The sequence below is a fragment of the Zalophus californianus genome, chromosome 4 (assembly GCF_009762305.2).
Source record: "Zalophus californianus isolate mZalCal1 chromosome 4, mZalCal1.pri.v2, whole genome shotgun sequence".
In the NCBI taxonomy this organism is placed as follows: domain Eukaryota; kingdom Metazoa; phylum Chordata; class Mammalia; order Carnivora; family Otariidae; genus Zalophus; species Zalophus californianus.
The window spans coordinates 32,975,764-32,996,514 of NC_045598.1; the positions used below are offsets into that span (position 1 = coordinate 32,975,764).

The 20,751-nt window shown below is 38.4% G+C and overlaps 1 protein-coding gene across 4 annotated transcripts in view; it reads right to left on the minus strand.

Annotated features, from left to right (window-relative positions):
- FOXJ3 (forkhead box J3) overlaps positions 1-20,751 on the minus strand; it is a 139,879-nt gene that overhangs the window by 93,309 nt on the left and 25,819 nt on the right. For 3 of the 4 annotated variants that reach the window (XM_027589476.1, XM_027589730.1, XM_027589650.1), the window contains exon 3: positions 1,734-2,058. In XM_027589476.1, coding sequence (XP_027445277.1) covers positions 1,734-2,058 — 325 coding nt within the window. Of the gene's footprint in view, positions 1-1,733; positions 2,171-20,751 lie in introns of all 4 variants that reach the window. The other variant, XM_027589567.1, reaches the window with a different exon arrangement.

Sequence of the window (20,751 nt, forward strand, 5' to 3'; positions counted from 1 at the left end):
CCGTGTAATGGTTAAGGCAAAAGATTTGAAATCTCCAAATCTACCAAGTCTGATACCAAATCTTAGCTCCTCCATTCTCTGAGAAACTGCGAAGTTACTTCTCTAAGCCTCAGTTTTCTTACTTTTCAAATTTGGACAGTAACAGTACTTATTTCCTAAGAATGTCGTGTAACTTAAAAAGATAAAGATGTAAGAAGGCAATCTGGCATATAGCACCTGACACACAGAAAACAATAAAAGCAACTATCATTTAAGTATCTGAGTACAGAAATAAAAAACTAATGAAACAAGATATCTGAACAAAAATCTAAAAATCTATGATACTGTTATTAATCAAGCATATGGAAACCTAAAAGAGATTAGTTCTATAGGGAGGAGAGAGGGAACATAGGAGCTGGACAGGAATGATACAAGATGAACCTAGAACATCTTGTGCCAGAAAGTTAAAAAGTACTAAAGAAACAAAATATTAGGGCCATGTCAAAAGGGCACAATGGCCAAAGCTGCAACAATCTGATTAACAAATAATGACAACACAAAGAATGTCCATGAGTGCATACAACACCAATAAATGACTGAATAAGTAAATAAAAGGAAAAGACTAAGTCTTCCATACAGAAGAATCCCAATTAATAGAGAAGTAATGAAGAAAATAAAAAATCACCACTAGAAAACAATAAAAACCTGCTATACAAATGCTAAAATTAATGAGCAAAAGTTTAAGAACAGGGTACTTGCATACCCTCAAAGTAGCTCCCCAAAACACTTTATAATTTACAAAGCGGTAAATATTAATTTTATAACAGAGAAACCTGGAAGACATCACCTTAGCCAAAGAACCAGGTTAACATTACCAGTTATAAGACATACTAACATCAAATACTTCTTGATACGACATACAGAGAGAGGCACATTATCTCTGCATTATCCTTCCCCAAAATGCATTACCTCAGTCTAACCATGAAAAAAATCAGACATATCCAAATTATAAAACATACTATACAATATCATTCTACAAAATACCTGACAAGTACTCTTCAAAAGTGTCAAGGTCATAAAAGACAAGAAAAGACTGAGGTACTACAGATGAGAGGAGACCAAGGAGACATGACAACTAAATGTAATGCAGGATCCTGGACTAGATCCTGACACTAGGAGAGAAACTAATCTAAATGAAGTCTGTAATTTACTTAGTAGTTAACAGTACTACTTACTCAAAAGTACTGTACTAACATTAATTTCTCAGGTTTTATCACTGTACTATGCTTATATAAGATGTTAACACAGAGGAAGTGAATGAAGAACATATGGGAACCCTTTAGAGTATTCATTCAACCCTTCTATAAATCTAAAATTCTTTCAAAATAAAACTTAAAAAAAAATCTTAGATGATGAAAACAATACTGGTGTTGTAATACTTTTTTTTTTTAACCAAAGACTCACTATCAACTTACCTGAACTGTAGGTATTATTTTCCAGTGAATGCTACATTATCTCTGTTCTTACTTTATGCTCTATCAGTCATGTAACATAATAAGCTTTAATAAATTGGTATTCTACCAAAAATAGTCAATCACTTAATAAAAAACATTTAATTACCTTTTCTGACATCTTAAAAATGACTAATAGAATTTCACTTTTTAATCATAGAAGCCCCCACAAAGCTTTATCTTTAATAGAAACTAATGTTGTTATTGTTTATGGCATAAAAATAATTTAAATAAAATCCTTACCTTCCAACCACTGCCAGCCTCTCTATAATACGGGAAGTTATCACAAATCCACTGGTAAATCTCACTTAGAGTCATTTTCTTTTTGGGTGAGCTATTAATTGCAAATGTAATGAGGCTGGCATAACTGTATGGAGGTTTCCCATCTTTGTGCTGTTGGACTTCTTCCTGGTCCAGTGTTGTATTTGGGTCAAGGAGCGCATTCTTCTTGGAAATTCCTGTTCCATGTGCATTTTGTGTAGCATCAGATTTTTGGATGGCTGCTCTCATGGTGAGCTGTGGTAACCAGTCCATAGATGTTAGGCTGCTCTCCAGTTCAGATGTCATCCTGAAGGTAAATAGACTCCTTAGTCAATATCAAGGAAAGAACCCCTGCTTCTCAAAATATCCAATATTCACAAATCTAGGAGTTCCAAAGTGAGGGAAAGCCTGAGTTAAATCTGGAGGAAAAAGATTGAGTATGTTAATGATCAAACCAAATATTTAAGGGCTCAACATTTCCAATCTTTTTTCTTAATTTTTTCCTCTCCAAAACACAACACATTTGGTTTTAAAATATTTAAGATACAGAACAATACATAAACACAAAGTGATGCCAATGCCAATGTTTCTAAAAAAGACTGTCATTTTAAATAGGGCAACAGGATCATAGTATGAAAAATAAAGTCTGCAGTCCAGCGCTTTACTCACCAACACCACAGGCCCTTTAAAACCTTAAGATTGCCATTTCTTTTACACAAACTTTAGGGGAGTCATACAAACAAAAGAATACCTAAAGTAAAGAAGTCAGAGAAGTGACTGAGAAACAGGCACAGGAATTTGCAAGGAGGAAAGAAGGTAGAGCTGAGCAGGTGGGAGGTAGGAAAAGCAAGCAGGGTAGACAAGAATAGTAAGTAGACAAGCTAGCTGGGGGAGCTGACCGAAAAGAGGAATGCAAACTCAAGGACACTGATGAACAAGAGGAGGATAGGCAGCACCCAGGCAGTTAAAAAATAAAAAATAGGGGCGCCTGGGTGGGTCAGTCATTAAGCATCTGCCTCCGGCTCAGGTCATGATACCCGGGTCCTGGGATCGAGCCCCGCATCAGGCTCCCTGCTCCACGGGAAGCCTGCTTCTCCCTCTCCCACTCCCCCTGCTTGTGTTCCCTCTCTCGCTGTGTCTCTCTCTGTCAAATAAATAAAATCTTTAAAAAAAAATAAATAAAATAAAAAGTCCACAAAAGTCAAGGAACAAGCTTAAGAAAACTAAAGATCTGGGAGTGTAGGACAGACGAGATTAAATCATACAAATGGACAGCAAGAAGCATTAAAAACTCAGGGCAGGTTAATCCAAACATCTAGTGATCTGGATTCTGTAACTTATTTCTCTCCAAGGCTGAAAAATTCAGACCATTACAACCCAGAGAAAGAAAAAAAAAATCTGCCGGATTAACACATTTTCTGGAGAAGGGAAAAGCTGCTTGAAGAACTGAAGATAAAAATATAGAAACAAAGCTTGACACTTCACACTGGAATTGCTAACTTTCAGCTGAGGACACAAACCTTCTACCATGGGATCAAAGAAACAGGAATAATAGGGTAGAGAAGAATGAAAGACTTTTAAGTGATAACAAAATAATGAGAAAAAAGAAAACAAGAAACCTGAAGTACCTCAGTGAAAAGAAAACATTTGTGGCAAATAAAATCCAGTATAGGCCCTCATCCCAAATGGCTGCAAGCAAAGAGCAGCCTGGAATACGTGCTTAGGATAGGAACTTAGGGGAGGCAATACAGAACTGATAAAGAACACAGGCTCTCAAGTCAGGCAGATCAGAGTTCAAGTACTAATTCTACTAGTTACTAGCTGCAGGAAATTAAAATGTTAATTAATATATCTAAACTCCAGCTTTCTCTAGGGATGCCTGGGTGGCTCAGTCTTTTAAGCATCTGAGTTCGGCTCAGGGTCCTGGGATTAAGCCCTGCATCAGGCTCCTTGCTCAACAGGGAGCCTGCTTCTCCCTCTCCCTCTGCCTGCTGCTCCCCACTGCTTGTGCTCACTCACGCACACGCTCTCTCTCTCCAACAAATAAAATCTTTTAAACAAAAAAACAAACAAGCTCCAGCTTTCTCATCTGTAAAATGAAACTAATAGTTCCTACAGTTAAAATATTACTTTGAGTGGGCACTTGGGTGGCTCAGTCAGCTAAGCATCTGACTTCCGCTCAGGTCATGATCTCAGTCAGGGTCTTGGGATGGAGCCCTCCCTGCATCAGGCTCTCTGCTCAGCAGGGAATCTGCTTCTCCCTCCGCAGCCCCCCCCCCCGCCCCCACCCCAGCATGCTCGCTCTGGCGCGCTCTCAGATAAATTTTTAAAAAATTAAAATATTACTTTGAGAATTAAATGTGGTAGCATATACACAGAAGAAACATCCGTTAAGTATTAGTTAATAATATTACTCTAGGATTATCTGGCGAGGGTACTAATGCAGTATAAAGTAAACCAGATTAAGCAACAGCAATTATAAATCAAGAGACAGCTATGAGGATTTCATCTGCACTGCCAGTAGAGTCCTACCTTGCTCTTAGATATTTTGATCCAGCTTTACCTTTTTCACTTTCTCAAATTCCCTCCATCTCTACTGCATATATTCCTCTGAAATCTGAACTTTAAATTCTCTATACAGTACCTTTACAGATCAAAAAACCAGACAAAAAACAAAACAATAAAACCCTTACCATTATGCTCTATAATCTCAGCATTATATGAAATGCTTGTTGCAAGCATGAAATAAGTTACAGGAACTTATGGAATAAAGAAAACAACGTAGGGGCGCCTGGGTGGCTCAATCGGTTAAGCAGCTGCCTTCAACTCAGGTCATGATCCCAAGGTCCTAGGACTGAGCCTGCATGGGATCCGTGCTGGGCAGGGAACTTGCTTCTCCCCCTCTCCCCACGCCCCGCCCCCCGACCTCTGCCCTTCCCCCCACTCATGTTTTCTCACAAATAAATACTTTTTAAAAAAATTAAAGAAAACAATCTAATTTAGACATGACTGGTTGTCAAATGAGTGGGCAAAGTACCCTAGAGATCAGAGGCCAATCACTTCAATTTAAAGATGAAAAACTAAGGTCTACTAAAGTTAAAGACTTGCCCAAAATCACAAAGGTAGTTAACAATAGAAGTAAAACCAGAGCCCCGGTCTCCCAATGCTCAATCCAGTAGTTTTTCTACCATCCCTCATCTGTAAAATGAGCATAATAGTACCTACCTCACTGATGAAAAGTACTGAGAACAGTGACTGGCAAATAGTAAGCATTCAAAAAATGTTAGCTACTGGTGGTGGTTATGCTAATAGTAGTTGCTGCTACTATTATTCATATTTCATTCTATAAACATTGGCAATTATTATACCATACTGTCATCCTATTTGCTTCAATTAAGGCTCCACTAGATAGCTTTATTTTGTTTAAATTCCCAAAGGAGCCAGTCGCATATATTTTCAAAGTTTAATATAAATGCACATTCCAAACTGGAATATAATGGATATTGCAGATGCCCCCTACTGAGAACCATTTTTAACTTCTGTTTCCTTCCGGGCGCCTGAGTGGCTCAGATGGTTAAGCGTCTGCCTTCGGCTCAGGTCATGATCCCAGAGTCCCGGGATCAAGTCCCCCATCGGGCTCCCTGCTCCTTGGGAGCCTGCTTCTCCCTCTGCCTCTCTCTCTCTCATGAATAAATAAAATCTTTAAAAAAAAAAAAGGGGCAAACTTCTGTTTCCTTCCACCAGTGCCACTAATTGAGACTTTATAAGAGCCTCAGAAATATAATGTAAACATATAATAAGTACTTAATACATGTTATAACAGTTAAGAATTTATAGTTACACATGTACAGGGCTATTAGAGTAAAACTGTACACATACATACACACACACACACACACACACACACACACAGTATGATAAAATTCCTGTCCTCCAGGAAACTGTAGTCCAATTAAGAAGGTCAAACATAAAGAAGAACTGAAGAAAAGAAGGCTGAGATCTGGGTGCTGCTAACAGTACAAAAACGGAGAGGACAACATAGACTACAGCCCTCAGAGGCAGAGAAGGAAGAACTTCAGCTAAGATTTGAAGAAAGTAAAGATCTCAACAGGCTAGAAAGAAAATGGTCCCTAGTCATCAAAGACATCAGGAGTAAGAATCACTCCACTGCTGTGCTTATCTTCATCAGTTCTGCTAGATCAAATCTGAACTATAAAATATCTATCTTAAATTTAAACTCTGAAAAAGTGGGGCTTCTGTTTGTAATTTATGAAATTTTATATATTCTTGGTAGTAAGGTAAAAAGCGCTTCCATTGTTGGTGTGTCACCTGGTTGCCACAGCGGTTCTCCACTAAGCACAAAGAACACAAAAAATGACCATTAGATATGACCAGATCATCAGTAACTTTAGAAAGAAACCTCTTAATGGAATGGTGATGACAGAAGTCCGCCTGTATAAGAGAACAGATGGTGGTAAATTTAAGAACAGCATGGGAGGCTCTGAGGAATCTGGTTATGGAAATCTGGTTAAGAAATGTCAGGCCCTCATTACCTCACCTCATTCCAAAAGCTTCCTAGCTGGCCTCCTGGAGTCTGATTTCTAACCACTCCTCTCTGCTAATCACCTCCAGAGTCCATGCATACACTCCAAGAGAAATCTATCAGCACTGTTTTCATGCCATTGTGCCCGAAAACTTTCAATGGTTCCCTTTTTCCTATTATACCAAATTAAACTCATTTTCAACTACTGTAGTTTTTATTAATCTTTTATTAATCCTTCTCTAAATCCCTGGAGCAATTATAACCTCAATTTGGCATCTACCATGCTGTTTCATATGTATAATTGCATCATACACCTAAGCTTACTACCCTCTTCCCCCACCTCCCCATTGAGAACAGTGACCATACAACTAATACTTCAGATGCTACCTAACACCACACCAGGTACATGTTATCTGAAAAATAACAGTATTTGGATTAAAAACATTCCTTTCTGGAATGTCTTTCCCATCTAACACTGCCTAGCTGGCTTCTACTTTTTTTCAAGACTCAGACCAAACACTTCCCCCTCCAGAAAGCCTCATCAATCCACTCTTATCTTCCATCTCCTCAAGTGAACTAGATCCTACTCCCATAGTAGCATGTCAACACCTCTCTATCCCAGAACTCATACAACATTATAACTATATCTCTCTCCCCAGAGTCCATGAGTTCTGAATAAGAAACTTTCTTCTTCTTTTCTCTCTCTCCAATCCCTAAGAACATAGTAAGTGAAGGGTCAATAAATAATGGTTAAGTGACTGAAACAGTTACTAGCCAATGAAGGTGTGGGTGTGATCCTTCCAAAACAAGTGAAACCGTACACACTGACAAGCTAAAAGGAAGAGGCAAAAGAAAAAAGGACTCAATAGCATGAGGTAAGGATAATCACAGGATTGAAGTCCTTTATGAACTGGAAAAAAGTATGACTCAGGCTGACAAGTAGCACCACACAGGAACAGAGAGAGTTCTGGGGAAGATAGAAGCAAAGATAAAAAGATAATGTTACTTATGGGAGAAAGCAGGGCATGGAAAACTCAGGTCTTACATCTATGATATTTATTGCTAAAAAAAAGTTTCATGACGAATCTTCTCTGCATAACATGAAAATGTAAACAGTATCAAGATATAAAAACTCAACATAAAGCCATGAGATGGGGAGAGGGCAGGGGTTCTAATCCCACTTTATGAAACAGCGCCACTAATAGGATCCCAAATAAACTTTCTAGGTACTTTAACACATTGCTTGGCCTCCCTCTGCAACCTCCCTAATTCCAACGAGTAACCAAGGATTACTCAGGAAGTTTTCAACAGTGTTATCAAAAAGGGGGGAAATGGGTAGAGATACTGCTGGCTTCCTAAATAAAGGTAAGAAGAAGACATCAAGGAAAGTAAGAATAATGAGGATAGTGATGTCGTGACCTAGATATTCCTGAATCCTCTCACTCTATTCCTGGCACTTGGCATTTCATCTTAAAAGACTTCAGAAAAATCCTAAGAAAGAGTCATCTTAAGACTCATAAGAAAAACTGAGCAACTAAAAACTCAAAAAGAAATCCTTATAATTACCACAGCAGTAATTCTGATCATATGCATCTCAAGGAATACACACACACACACACACACACACACACTTTTTTTTTGAGAGGGAGTGCGGAGGAGCAGGGAGAGAGAAGAATCTTAGGCAGGCTCCACGCCCAGTGCGAGACCCATGCGGGCTGCATCTCAAATGACCTGAGCCAAAACAGAGAGTTGGACACAACCAACTGAGCCACCCAAGCGCCCCTATATATATACTTTTTTAAATATATAACTCCCGTTACAGAATCTTACCACCCAAGGCAACCAGAAGTAAGGTCTATGGCAGAAACCATTAACTGCCACCTAACATCTGTTTTTATCTTCTTCCTAAGGAATACAATCTCAATTTCATTCTGGATGGCACTGTGCCTCCTGCCATTCCTGCTCTCTGAAGACACGATAGCTACTGCTCCAGTGTCATCTTCGATCATAAGGTGATTTTTTTTTATTTGTTAGCTGTTTATTTATCAAGACAAACTATTCCATAAACCAATATTCGTGTTTCATAGTTCAGGAACACAGGTCAGTGACAGACTTCAATGGAACTCAACCCAAAGAAATTCTTTACATTCCCAAATCACTTTGCACTCTGAAAGATACCAGCCTTCTTCATCTCCTCAAAATCTTTCATGGAATCATAATTTCTGTAGAAATCTGCATATGCCTTCTTTCTTGGCTCGGCCACAGCAAACTTATAGAAAGCTGCAACCCCCAGGGATACAGCGAACGCTCCAACAATATGAAATCACAGACGCTTGGCCAGAAGGCCTCGCATCTGAGGTTTCGTCAAAGCACTGGAAGTCATGGTAGTTACTCTCCTCAACACCAACCTCAAACCTAACGTCCTCCCTAACTGATACAGAAAAAAAATCCGTAAGGTGATCTTTGAAAGTGCCATACACTGAGGACATAGGAGCAAAGAGAAGGAATCTGGGTCCCTGAGTTTTTTGTGAAACAATTGTGAAGCTGCCATCTGAACCCTGAACTGCCTACCTTCCAGACTTATATGTTTAACTACCATAAAAAGATCACCAGTGGATGAATGCAATTCTTAACAAACATGACATCTGGGATAAGGAAGTGGGGGATACAAGTAAGAGAACCTAAAATAAGACACTCTTAAAGGAGGAGGTGATGAGGCAAACATTAACTCTGATATTGCAGGTTGGAAAACTGGTGACCTTCTTAAAGAGTGACAAAGGATTTGGTCAAATTTGGCCATATACAGAAGTTAGAGAACAAACCACATGCCAACTAAGGCTATGGCAAGGAGAGAAATATAAAAAAATTTAGAATGTTGGCATGCTTTGGCTTCTTCCTGTCACTTAAAACAAAATCCTGAGAGAGAAATAAACTTCTATTAGAGCTGCAAGCAGAGAGGGAGAAACTACAGATTTGCTAAGGGAGGTAACTCCCTGCGTATGGCCCACAATTTAAGCTAACAGTCCTATAATTTAAAGCCTTGCATAGCTGGAAAAAAACCAACTGCTTCTGAAGTAGCAAATGGAAATAACTGAATGGTAGCTGCAAAACTGCAGCCTTGGCAGTAGAGAAGACTGGTATCTTGCCACACAAAAGCAATGTCATAAGGGTGTTGTCTTTCCACCAATGATTTCCACCATTGTTTCAAATGGCCTCATCAGAACCATCTTTCCCTCAGAAGCCAGAAGATGTCAATGAACTTGGGTGGGGAAAAAAATACTCTTCATTTCCACTAACTTGTAACTGAAATTTAGCACTTCCTTTAATTATGAAATTAGACAACAAATCATAGTAGCATTGACAGTACTTGTGACTTTGCCACCAATAAAAACCACAAATGTATTCTTCTCACATGCAAATGTTGCAGAATCTCAACTTTTAATTTAAACTTAACTACTTAGGGGCGCCTGGGTGGCTCAGTCGTTAAGCGTCTGCCTTCGGCTCAGGTCATGATCCCAGGGTCCTGGGATCGAGCCCTGCCATCAGGCTCCCTGCTTGGCGGGAAGCCTGTTCTCCCTCTCCCTCTGCCCTTGCCTCTGCTTGTGTTCCCTCTCTTGCTGTGTCTCTCTCTCTGTCAAATAAATAAAATCCTTAAAAAATTTTTAAATAAATAAACTTAACTACTTAAAATTATGCTAGTGTATTAGACTTGCCACTAGATCTTTCATTTAATATGTTAAAAGCACACATTACTATGTTTCAAAGTTAGTATTTTGCTAACCATATTTCAATATAATTGGTTTCCTTTGTAATCCCAAGTACTTTATTTTGTGAATTTTGAGACATTCTGAGATGGATCCACAGGTTTCACCAGACTGTTGAAGGGGTTCCATGGCACCAAAACAAGACTGGAAATTCCTGCGGTAAAACGGAGCACAAAGGGCACAGTCTTCACACTGAAAAATTCTGTCTGGGCAGGCGTTATGGATCAAAGCAGCAAAAAGTCTAGAAACTAAGTATTTTAAGATAATTGTATGGGAGGTTGGGGGAGAGAAAGAGACCAGACTGCAAAAGCCTCTTAAGTTTCCAAAATAATACCCAAGCTCATCAACAGGAAGTGAGCTATAAAAGCTGTACATTTCCGAGAAAGGGCATCTTCACTAATATCCATCTCAGACGTAGTCATGGAAGATAATGGACAAGGTAGGATCTTTCAGAAGGCATAGTAGACAATGGAGGCCCTACCAAAGAGCAAAGTCAAGGAACTTACTACACTGTCAAGGCGTCACTGTCACTTCGACCCAGTAAGATTTTATAATGCACTAATGACTATTGAGTGTTTCCCATTATCCCCTTTTCTGAATAATAGCTTTTACTGCTGTTATCCTAATCTTTCTCCACCACTACATATTAGGTAGAATGTAAATAACTCATCTGGTTTATAGATCTTTGATCCACAAGAAGCCACACCAGCATCTGATGAAAGAGACTGTACCTAAAGAGCTTAGATTTTCAGCTAATTATAATAACTGGATGAAACTCTGGGTTGTCTCCCTTGAGAAAAGAGCAAGTAAGTTCAATACATAGGAAAAGTACATGTGAATATTTGTGTACCCATAGGGGCAAATCGTGGTGGAAAACTAAAAAAGAAAATAATCTACTACAGATTGATTTTATATTTTATAACCATAGGACAAAAAATAAAATGTTAACTTATAAATGAGGTAATAATTTAAGCTATTTCCAAGCAAAAGCAGCTGGTGTTACTTTAGTTTTCATACACCAGCAAAATCAAAGTTTCTACTCTTAGTTCAATTTCAGCAAAATTAACGGCGTCCTACATCGGAAAAGATACGACTTAGTAATTAAGAACACAGGCTGCTGAGCAAGTCTGCCTGGATTAGAATCCAAACTCTTCCACTTTAAGCTATGTGACCTTACACAAGTAAATTAATCTTTTATGTCTCAGTTTCCTCGTTTGTAAGATGAAGATAAAAATAGTACCCAACCCAAAGGATTGCTGTGAGGATTAAATGAGTTAATGCATACAAAGCACTAAGAATAGTTTCTAACACAGTCAATAATTTTATTACCAAATGCATACTCTTCAGAACTTTCTAAATTTTATTTCATTTTTTAAAAAGATTTTAAGTAATCTCTACACCCAATGTGTGGCTCAAACTCAACCAAGATCAAGAGTTGCACACTCTACCAAATGAGCCAGCCAGGCGCCCCAGAATTTTCCAAATTTTAAAAGGCTGTCACTCTTACTCAGTGGTTTTAGACTTACATGTCCTAAATGATACAATAATCATTTAGCAGCCTCAATGGAAATGAGCCCCTCATATTTACTCTAAAGTGACCCAGAAAGTATTAGGTTTTAAAATTTTGTTTGTAGACTATATATGAAAATTGAGAACATACTTTTCCCCATAGAAATAAGATGATACGATGATTCCTGTAGCAGCCCACAAAATCCTATTATTCCATAAAGGAATTCCAAGTCAACAGTTCTTGAGTATAAAACCCCCAGTTAGGTATCTTGCAGCAGAGAGACAAAGAGTAACTTGGAAAAAAAAGAAATAAGCTTTTCCATTTTCCTGGTGCAAGATCAGCTTAATCCTGACAAAATTTCAATATGGTTTATATCTGGCATACTTCTAACTACTTTCTATACTTTGGTTCTCCCATCTCACATGCCCTAAGCCTCTAATATTGGCCCCCAATGTTGGTATTATAAACTCCAAAATTACTTGCTCTTCTCTTCCAGTAAAAACTCCCAGCTTTTCAAAACAGCTGATCTCTGCTCCATTTAGGAAAAAAATGGACAGCGTCAAACGAATCTCCACAAAGGTACTTCCTATAAGCAATGACCTTTTTAGAAAATAAGCTGAAAAATCCTCACTGGTTTGAAGTGAAAATACAGGTGGAGGAATCATAATTTAGAAGGAATCCAATAAACAAATAGTAGGTCACTCTTCAAACCTCTTGACTTTCACAACTTCTCTTCCCACTTAACATTCCAAGAATATTCACAACACAGCTAATGCAAAAATCCAGGAGATTTAGTGAGACAACTGCCACTTGTAAAACTGTTGTGATTTCAGAGCTATTTATCATAAAATCAGAGATGAAAAAGAACCTCATTCGGTCATTTCTTAAAGTCCTGGTATAACCTATTTTGGAGACTAACAATACTCTTTAAGATCTCCATGGGAAGAAAAGTTCACAACTTACTCAATCTGTTCTAAGGTATGTTACTCTAAAGTATGCGTTTTTTGTTTGGTTGGTTGGTTTTTTTTTAAAGGTTTAACTGGCTAGGGGAGCCTAGCTGGCTCAGTTGGTAGAGCACGTAACTCTTGATCTTAGGGTCATGAGTTTGAGCCCCATGCTGGGCACAGAGATTACTTTAAAAATAAATAATTTTTTTTTAAAAATTAAAAGTTTTAACTGGCTAATCTCTATCTCCCTTGCTACGGAGAAGAAAATTTCTTTAAATTCTCTCTTGGAAAATGAGAACGGGTCAGAGTTCTATTCATAATGATGCTTCACATATTTTACAATATTAACACAACTTTTTGTGTTCCCTTTTCTCTTAAGTTTTAAAGTCCAGAACTTCTCCAACAGGATCTGAATTTGGAACCCTAATATATTTATTGCTCTTCTCTAGATTCTCTCCAAATTACTCCACATATAATCTTAAATTCATAAAACTGTATTCTAAATTCATACAAGTCATACTCATAGTTAGAATTCCATTCAGGGTACAAACTTAGGGATCATGTAGTCAAAAGATATTTTCACACTATATGTGTGATTCTCATCTTAGGTATCTTTTGCTCCACAATGTAGGAAGGAAATATAAACATTTTTGGACCTTAACCACTCAACTATATTCTGTCATCAAGTAAAGACTGTATTTTGCATTTAGATCTCACGTACTGGAATCTGAGTAGTTGGAAATACTGATGAACACTAGTCCCTTTAACACCAGAACACTCAAAGCCATCTCTGTAGCTGTTATTTAAAAAAAACCACACAGGGGCACCTGGGTGGCTCAGACAGTTAAGCGTCTGACTCTTGATTCTGGCTCAGAGTCCTAGGATTGATCCCCGTATTGGGCTCTGTACTACTGAGCTTTGAGCCTGCTTAGGATTCTCTCTCTCCCTCTCCCTCTGCCCCTCCCCTGCTCATGTGCGCCCTGTGCGTGCACTCGCTCTCTCTTTAAAAATAAAGTTAGGGGCGCCTGGGTGGCTCAGATGGTTAAGCGTCTGCCTTCGGCTCAGGTCATGATCCCAGGGTCCTGGGATCGAGTCCCGCATTGGGCTCCCTGCTCCTTGGGAGCCTGCTTCTCCCTCTGCTTCTCTCTCCCTCTGTCTCTCATGAATAAATAAATAAATAAAATCTTTAAAAAAAAAAAAAAGTTAAGCTTCATGGGGCGCCCATGAAGCTTAGTGGGTTAACTGTCTACCTTCGGCTCAGGTCATGATCCCAGGGTTCTGGGATCAAGCGCCATGTCAGGCTCCCTGCTCCGTGGGGAGTCTGCTTCTCCCTCTCCCCCTGCTTGTGCTTTCTCTCTGGCTTGTTCTCTCTCAAATAAATAAATAAAATCCTTAAAAAAAAAAAAAAGTTAAAAACCCAGACAAAATCTATTAACACTCCTTATACTTAGTTTAAAATATGTGTGTGCGTGTGTGTGTGTATATATATATACAAAATGTCCATATAATAAAAGTCCTCTGAGTAACACGTATGCACTGGTTCATCCTATCTCACTGAAGTGTTTATCCTAACCTTTCTACAACCATACTGCTTTAGCTCACTATACATTATACCAGTAGCATGGCGTCAGTGCTGGCAGAGGCTAACCCTGTGGAAGGTAATCCTGTCTTACCTTTTAGGGTTAAGTATGACGCACGGAAAATGCTAAACAGCTTAAACTTCTACATGTGATGTCTAGGATTCAGTTGTCCTCAAAGCGTGGTCCAGACACCCTTTCAGGGAATCTGAAGGGTCAAAACAATTTTCACAATAAGATGTTATCTGCCTTTTCCACTCTCATCCTCTGATAAGTGTACAGTGGAACTTTTCACATGCTATGTGATGGGTGTTATCACATCAGACTCAATGCAGAAGCAGAGATGAGAATCCAGCTGTCTCTATTAAATGTTTTTAAAAAATTTGCAAAAGTTGGGACGCCTGGGTGGCTCAGTTGGTTAAGCATCTGCCTTCAGCTGTGTCTCTGTGAGATAAATAAAATCTTAAAAAAATAAAAATTTAAAAATGTTTCTTAGTCACACTAGCCATATTTTAAAAGTGCTCAGTAGCCACACGTGGCTAATGGCTAGCACACTGGATATAGCACACATACATTTCCATTGTTGCAGAAAGTTCTGTTGGACAGTGCTGGCTTAGAGCATCCTAAATGCAACTTAATCTTTGATCTAAGATGACCGAATCCCCTAGGGCTTCCATTTCTGAGTATTAGATATTGAAGAGTATCGTTGACTAGTCATTGACATTATTAAAAGTTACTTTTGTGACTAAATATTGACTTTGATATATCTAAGCTTTTATGGTGTTCTCACTACTAGACCAGGCATTATTTAAGCATTTTAAAGTATATTAATTAAATCCCTCTAACAGCTCTATAAGCTTGGTACCTCATTTCATAAATGAGGAAAGAGAGATACAAAAGTTAAGCTTAGCTGAAGGACATGCAGTGAATAAAGGGACAGAGCTGGAATTCATATGTAGGCCTTGCTCCAGTGCCCATGCTCTTAATCACGAAGTTCTGCCTCTTGGCTGTCAGTATTCATCATAATTTGAGGTGTTTTCTTAAAATGAGGGATGTCAAAAATATTCCACTTAACTGAGGATACTATAAAAATAATTAGAAAAGGAAAGTATCAATGCAGGAAACAGGAAAAAAGTGATAGAAAACTAGTGATAAAATTGAAAAAAATCTTATGAAAGGCAGCAGCTTTTTATATGGGGGGATGGTAGAGAAATTTGAGTTGTCATGAATTCATATATGTGGGGGAAATAGTATCAGAGGTAATAGGAAATAAAAAGCATCGCTGGGTATATTGCCAAAGTAAAAGAGGAGTTAAACATAAAATCTGTACCTGTCAACAGTGTTTAAGGTATAAAATAATACTGAAAAATAAAGTGTTATGATTTGATTTAGTAAACTTATTTTAGTCAAGCTTTGCTTGGCTGCAAGTAAAGGAAACCAGCACTGGATGTATCAAACAAAACAGAAAAGGGTTTTATTTGTGGAGAATACTGGGGTATTTCACAGAACTGAGGGATAGCTGGATCTCTTGAGGGGATAGAACTCAGGTTCTTAAGAACCAAGGCAGTATACTCTCTTCTCTGTTGCTTTTCTCTGATTGTAATTTATTTCTTCATTTCTACAAACCAGCTTTCTTTACCTTTCTGGCATACGGGCATCCTGTACCTCTCAAGTTTCATAGCTTCTTTATTCAGGAAACCAGCCCAAACCATTTCAGTCCTAATTCTGAATTCCTAAGGAAGAAAATTCAGGCGAACAACTTAGGTCAGGTGTCAGCTCCGGTTCTCATCCTTTAATTTGTTGTAGTACTCACATAGCTCTGGTATAGATAAGACTTTCAGGGCCCTGGGGATGGAGACAACTCTGGGAAAAGGGCACAGTGAGCTAGGCAAAATACTACAGGAAGTGTCTGGTACAAAGCAGCATGTATCCAGTGTTGGGTAAAAAGAGTTAGGATTTCAAGAGAGGATGTTTTTTAGGATTCAGACCCTTTCCTTATAGTCATATGGGTAGTGAATGGGAGACTTGATTCTCACCTTCCTCTTGGAACTGTAGATTTGGAATTGGACTAAGAGTTCCAGTTTTGTTTAGTTTGACAGATACATATTGAATACGTACTCATTATGTGCTTACTAGCATTCAAGATTCTCAGAGAAACAACAAAAGAAAAGGACAGCAGAAAGATTATTTTGCCCTATACTGATGCTTACTTGAGAGCCGGAAGGATAGGTGCTTATGGACAGGTCCCTGTTGAAGGTTATGGTGCTGAATGAAGATTTTAAGCATAGGAACCGCTTTCTTCAAAGTTAACATTCTTTCTACAGTCCCCCTATGTATATTTGGAACTTGGAAAGTGATGTATTAGCTATGTAAAAAAGTACAGTTGGAAGTTATGGAAAGATGAGACTACTTGAATAGGTAGAGTCTGAGAAAAAGATAGTGCTTCTTTATTACAGATAGGCCTCTAGATAATTAAAAAAATAAAACCCCAAGAAGCCCATGCAATGTAATCAGAGGATCACTGGATTGGAAGCCATATAAAATGGGGATAACCATCCATGCTTTACCTTACAGCACAAATGTAGTTATTTTTGTTATATCAAGATAAAACCTATGGAGTTTAAACTAAATTCATAAAGGAAGATACTACTGGTTTTCAAACAGATTTAAACCTTTTAATGGGTATAGAGTGGTATCTCATTGTGATTTTATTTTTTTTTCATTTTTTTCATTGTGATTTTAATTTGTCTTTTCCTGTTGACTAATGATGATGTACATCTTTTCATGTGCTTATTGACTCCTTGTATGTCTTTATTCAAATCTTTTGCACATTTTAAAACTGGCGCCTGGGTGGCTCAGTTGGTTAAGCGACTGCCTTCGGCTCAGGTCATGATCCTGGAGTCCCAGGATCGAGTCCCACATCGGGCTTCCTGCTCAGCAGGGAGTCTGCTTCTCCCTCTGACCCTCTTCCCTCTCGTGCTTTCTATCTCTCATTCTCTCTCTCTCTCAAATAAATAAATAAAAATCTTCTTTAAAAAAATAAAACTGGGTAGTGTCATCTTACTGCATTGTTAGAGTTCTTTAAATATTCTGGATGCAAGTTTTTTGTTAGAGCAAAAAAGCTTTAAATTTTTTGCTTCCAATTTCTTTTTTCTTTTATGTTTTTCTTTTTGTATCTTAGCTGAGAAATCCTAACTACTCCAGATTGCGCACACACACATATATATTTAAAACAGCTTAAAAAACACCTTTATTGAGATGTAATTGACATAGTATGATTTGATAAGCCCCCCCATAAAATTACCACAACATATCCATCATTCTCAAAAGTTTCCTGGTGTTGTTGTGTGCCCTCCTGTCACTTTCTGCAAGATATCAGCTGATCTGCTTTTCTGCCCCTAAATGTATGTTTGCATTTTCTCAAGTTGTATAGAACTGGAACTGTATAGTATTACCCTTTTATTTGTCCGGCTTCTTTCATTTAGCATAATTACCTTGAGATTCACCGGTGTCACTACATGCATCAATAGTTCATACCTTTTTGTTTCATTGGATATATGTGCAACAACATTTACCTGTTGGTGCATATTTGGATTGTTCTCCAGTTTTAGCTATTATAAGTAAAAATGCTATTTTAAGTATAGCATAGGAAATATAATCAGTAATATTGTAGTAACGTTATTACTGGTGACTGTACTTACTGTATTGAGCACTGAGTAACAGAACTGTGGAATCAATATGTTGTACACCTGAAACTAATATAACATTGTATGTCAACTATACTTCAATAATAATAATAATCATAATAGATCAATTGGCCATATACGGGTGAGTCCATTTTTGGACCCTGTTCTGTTGATTTTTATATCTACCCTTTTACTAAAACCACTTGTCTTGGTTATTGTAGTTTTACAGTAAGTCTTGAAATCTGGTAGTCATAAGTACTCTGTTCTCTTCAAGTTGAGAGAAAAATCTGATAATCAAGTATCTGCTTAATGGTGGGTTGAAAGTTGAGGTAAAGAAAAACTCATATTTACAAATTGCCAAGTAAATTTTTAGACGATGGTAAAGAACTTGAGCACATGGGAGGAAATAGGTTGTTCCATTAAGAAAAGATTGTGACGATTTATGGAAGAAGTTGCTGTGCTTGATGAGAAGACAAAGAATAAAGTCTTTGTTAAAGAGAGCAAAGCTGAGAAACTTTGAAGTGTTGATGACAAGAAACAAACAAAAAAAGCCAAAAATGTGGGGTCTTTAGGAGCCGATGGAACAAGCAGGGTAAGTCTCTAGGCAGAGAGACTCCCTTAGGGTCTACTGAGTTTAAGCTGCACAGCTTTTTATAGATTACTAGTAAACGTTCTACCCTAAATAGCACTGGGATTTCTAGGAAGTTAGTCCTTTTCAGACCCTTTCACATCATGGAATGATAATCAGTATTGATGTATTATGTAGGCTGATAATGACTGATGTGCTCTTAGAACAGGTCTGTTCATTTAGATTTTTTTTTTTTTTAAAGATTTTATTATTTGACAGAGAGACACAGCAAGAGGGGGAACACAGGCAGGGGGAGTGGGAGAGGAAGAAGGCCTCCCGCGGAGCAGGGAGCCCGATGTGGGGCTCCATCCCGGGACTCCGGGATCATGACCTGAGCCGAAGACAAACGCTTAACCAACTGAGCCACCCAGGTGCCCCTTATTTTTATTTTTAATTAATTTAAATAGCCACATGAGGCTAGTGGCTACTATATCAGAGAGTAAAGCTTTACAAGATAAGCCAGAGGTGCACCTGGGTGGCTCAGTTGGTTAAGCGTCTGTCTTCGGCTCAGGTCATGATCCCGGAGTCCCGGGATCGAGCCCCACATCGGGCTCCCTGCTCAGCGGGGAGCCAGCTTCTCCCTCTCCCTCTGCTTGTGCTCTCTGTCAAATAAATAAATAAAATCTTTAAAAAAATCTTAAAAAAAAAAAGCCAGAAAAATTCAAAATGTTTAGAAAAGTTTCTGTAGGGGTGCCTGGGTGGCTCAGATGGTTAAGTGTCTGCCTTCGGCTCAGGTCATGATCCCAGGGTCCTGGGATCGAGCCCCAAATCAGGCTCCTGGCTCAGCAGGGAGCCTACTTCTTCTTCCTCTGCCTCTCCCCCTGCTCCTGCTCCCTCTCTCTCTCTGTATCTCTGTGTCTCAAATGAATAAATAAAATCTTTTAAAAAAAAAAAAAGTTTCTGTAATTGTCAAAATTAAGAGGGCTTCTCATTACTGTTTAATTGGAATATGCCACACCTAAACATGCAAATTGATTCTATCAGTTCCCCCCAAAAGCTTGATAAACATGGTAACAATGAACTATGGCATGATAATGCAAAAGCTATTTTTGCCACTGTGTGGGAGAGACCTAATAGCATAAAATTATGAATATAATAAACATGTAATATTCAATGTCAGCAACATCCTTAGCCTGAAGGCCAGTTGCAAACCTGAACACTACTGGCAGATACTCTAGAATCCAAGAATTTAGAGTGAAGGGGAAATAGAAGTGAGAAAACAAATCCCCATGTTCTTGAGCTGACAGCAAAGGATACAAATCCTCTTTTACTCTAAAAATGATGATCCCTTTTGCTTTCTACTAATGTTAAAGAGAAAAGAGGAAAAAATATGCCAGGTGACTTATGTATATATTTAATACCATGAATCGTAACAGACCAGTGAGGTAAGCATTAACAACCTTATTACAGCAAAATTAGGAAAAGTGAAGTAACTGTCCAAGATCATATGGGTAATATGTGGCAGAGATTTAAAACTGTATCTACCTAATTCTAAGACTACATACCAGAGCTGCCTTAACAATACCAAGCCTGTTACTAGAAACAAAGCAGCAAAAGGTCTTAAAATAAATCCACCCTTCTCTGGTCATTCTAAATAGCAGGGTCATCAATATCAAGAGAAGAGAAATGAGGAAACAGATGGACAGGAAATTCATCTGGGACACTAACGCATGAGCTTCTCTGGTGCTAAAATATCCCTATGTGTTTCCTAGTATATCCTAAACAGACAGACTGGATCAATAATAAAAAGCATCTTTAAGGGAGAAGCATAACAGGGTCACCTGGGTAGCTCAGTCGATTAAAAGGCCAGCTTGATTTTGGCTCAGTCATGATATTAGGGTCGTGGGATAGAGCCCCACTTTGGGCTGTGTTCAGCGGGGAATCTGCTTGAGGATGCCCTCTCCCCCTGCCCTCCCCCAGGTCACGGGCAGGGTGGGGGGAAGAGGGAAGGAGGGTGCACGCACGCTCTCTCTCTAAAATAAATAAATCTCTTTTAAAGGGAGAATCATAACAAAAAGGAAAAAGCAAGTGCAAAAAGGGGTAAAAATAGGAAAAAAAACAAAAGGAAGAAATCTCAGGTAGAAGGCAGTGTCATCAGAAACTACTTATAGTGCTACTGATAACCCCCAGTGTCCCAGGATTTATATACGTGTGAACTGTAAAATCAATCCTCTAATAAATATCAGGCAATGCAGAAATGCAGAAAGGGCCTTGTTTAAACAAGTCTAAAGAAACATCAAATTTTGTTTTGCTTTAATCAAACCAAATTATAAAAACAGCTATTGCTACATGTGAAAAAAGTAGGTTATATACACGTGTGTTTACTTGTCTACATAAAGCAAATG